Here is a 2,953-nt window from a genome sequence, read left to right as displayed (position 1 = left end):
TATTAATAATCAGAAAGAACTTTTAATCACCTTAGATATTATATTTATAGCTTTTTCTATTAATTGTTATTTGAGCTGAGTTACCTATAACTTCATATTTATATTTCTAATTTGATTTTTCAGGCGTTTCATTAAACGGGTATATGTGTCTTTACCAAATGAGGAGGTATGTATATTTATATTTCAATTTTTTATTAAAGTAAAAGCAAGTACCATCCTGACAATATTATATTTGCAACTCTGTGGTATAGCAATTTTTAGAACATTTTGTTGGGATTGGAGAAATAGCTCAGCTGTTAAGAGCACTGACTGGCTGCTCTTCCGAGGGACAGGGTTCAATTGCTAGCACCCACTGGGTGTTCACAACTGTGACTCCAGTTCCAGGAGATCCAACATACATGTGGTGCACATACATACATGCAGGTACAAAATATCCATACACATAAGATAAAATAAATCTTAAAAAAAAAAAAGCTCCTGTCTCGAAAAACAAACAAAAGCTTGGCAGTTTCTTAAAACAATAACCATAAACTTAAATAAGACCCAGCAGTTCCTGAACATTTTATCCAAAAGAAGTAGAGACTTCTCCAAAGAAGGAAGACATACCAACAGTATTAGACAGCAGTCCTAACAATAGCCTCAGTCTGCAAGAAAAGTAATTCAGTTGCTTAATGTATAAACAGTGTGGCATATCCAGTCAATGAGTGCTATTTAGTTTACAAATTTATTATTTAATTTTATAGGGCTTGGGATATAGCTTAAAAGTAGAGCATTTGTCCAATATGTATAGGGCCCTGGGCTTGATCCATAGGACTGAAAAAAAATTCATCAGCTGTACATATTACATTCATTAATATTAACAAAATTAAAAAATAGGGATTGGAACCATATACAAACTAGTTATATATGATTTTATTTTATTGTTTTATTTTCTCATTTTTCTTTATGATTTTGTGTGTTTTGTCTACTGTATGTCTGTGTACCGCATGTGTACTTGGGCCTCAGACAGGCCAGAAGAGATCAGATCCCCCGAAACTGGAGTTTCAGATAGTTATGAGCTGCCATGTAGGTGCCGGGAATCAATCCTGGGTTCTCTGGAAGAGCAGCTAGTGTTCTTAACCACTGAGCTATCTCCCTTGCCCTGATTTTATTCCTTTTAGATGAAATATTTAGAAAAGACAGATTTCTAATGATACAGTCAGATGGTGGTTAGATAGGAGAGGAGATAGGAGTAGGGATTAATTGCAAAGAGGCATGAGTGAGCTTCCAGGAGTGACAGATGTTCTAAAATGTTATTATGGTGATGGTTTTACAATTCTGTATAGTTAAGTCCTTTGAATTAATACCTATAATATATGAAATTCTTGCTATATAAAATCATATGTCAATATACCTTTTTGAAAACATTATATTTATTGGAGCTGGAGTTGAGAGCACTCTCTGCTCTTACCTGTGTGGGCTTGGTTCCCAGAACCCACATGGCAGCTTACAGCATCCTTAATATCAGGTTTAGAGGATCAGATACCCTTCTTTTGCTTCTGTAGGCATAGGACACACAAGCAGTGCACATACATACATTTGAACAAATATTCATTCATCCAAAATAAAAACAAATAAGTCTTTATAAAAAGCTGTAGTTTTCTAGTTCAGGCTCTTAGCACCCTTGATAGTAACAATGGCCACTTTCTTGGTGCTGTATCTGGACAGTCTTCAGAAATTCCCCCATTCTCACAGATAGTTTTTGTTATGTTTAACAGTCAGAAATAATGCCTAAGGTCAAGAATCAGGAATTGATTCTGGAATATTACATTAAGCTAATTCTTAGTTTATTAATTAATACTGACCAGTTTTTATAATTCTCATATCAAATTGGGCCTTTTTGGTAATTCTTTAATACTTACTTTCAGACAAGACTGCTTCTACTTAAAAACCTGTTATGTAAACAAGGAAGTCCTCTGACCCAAAAAGAACTTGCACAACTTGCTAGGTGAGTGGTTTCATTCATCTGATTCATCTGTCTTAAGGCATCGGTTTCAGTTGTCAAAATTTCTCTTTGTGTGCTATTTAAAATGAGCTAATATAAAAAACTGTTTAAGTAAAACAAGCTTATTTAAAGTGAGCAATTCATTTTCCAGAAATTTTCTTGTCTTTTACTTTCTTTTTTTTCTTACCTCCTCTTCCTGATATAAAGGAATTTCAGTTTCTCTCTTATAGTAGACCTGAATTAAATATGTAATGACAATATAGTCTTTCTATATATAAAGCTCATAAATATTACAATAATTTGAGAAGTAAAATCCCCTCATATTTGAGACCAACACAGATATTTTCATATATACTTCCTCTTCTGTATTAGGTAGAAACACATTTAACTTGTTCATCTGAAAACCTACCTTAAACATAGTAAGGAAGTAGAGTATGGTGGTACATACCTTTTCCCAAGCACTCAGGAGATAGAGACAGTTGAGTCATGAATTCAAGGCTAACTTGGGCTATATATAGAGACCCCATCTCAAAGCCAAGAAGTGCCATGACATTGGAATGACAACTGCAGTGTCTTGCAGTGAAGCCCTGATACTGGTATCTACTCTGACTTCATCAAAACCTTTTTATATGTGGCTGGGGAGTCACTCAGTGGTTAGGATATTGTCCACACTTCAGAAGACTGATTCCCAGTCAGGCCTTTTCTTTCCATTTCTCTTAAGACGCTCCTCCTTCCTTAAGCTCCCATCATGCTGGCTTTTCTCATAAAATTACATTTCTATCCCTTCTCGGTGATCTATCATGGTCTTGAGGCCTGTTCTCTTAATGAACCTGATTCCTGAGAGGTGACTGTGTGGCAGCATCTTTTCCCAAACAGTGCTGCTGCTTTAGTATCTTCTTGTTATTACTAGATGGAAACTTACTAACAGGAAAGATTGTGGGTCAAGAATTCTTTTTTTTTTTTTTTTTT

The 2,953-nt window shown here is 34.9% G+C and overlaps 1 protein-coding gene across 1 annotated transcript in view; it reads left to right on the top strand.

Annotated features, from left to right (window-relative positions):
- The window catches only part of Spast (spastin), a 66,848-nt gene that overhangs the window by 49,451 nt on the left and 14,444 nt on the right, over window positions 1–2,953 (top strand). The window contains exons 14-15 of the mRNA XM_005367971.3: window positions 124–166; window positions 1,908–1,987. Of these exons, the coding sequence (XP_005368028.2) occupies window positions 124–166; window positions 1,908–1,987 (123 nt within the window). The remainder of the gene's footprint in view (window positions 1–123; window positions 167–1,907; window positions 1,988–2,953) is intronic.

This window comes from Microtus ochrogaster, unplaced genomic scaffold, assembly GCF_000317375.1.
Source record: "Microtus ochrogaster isolate Prairie Vole_2 unplaced genomic scaffold, MicOch1.0 UNK26, whole genome shotgun sequence".
Lineage (NCBI taxonomy): Eukaryota > Metazoa > Chordata > Mammalia > Rodentia > Cricetidae > Microtus > Microtus ochrogaster.
Note: the sequence above shows the minus strand (reverse complement) of the source record. Positions and strands in the feature narration are given on the sequence as shown.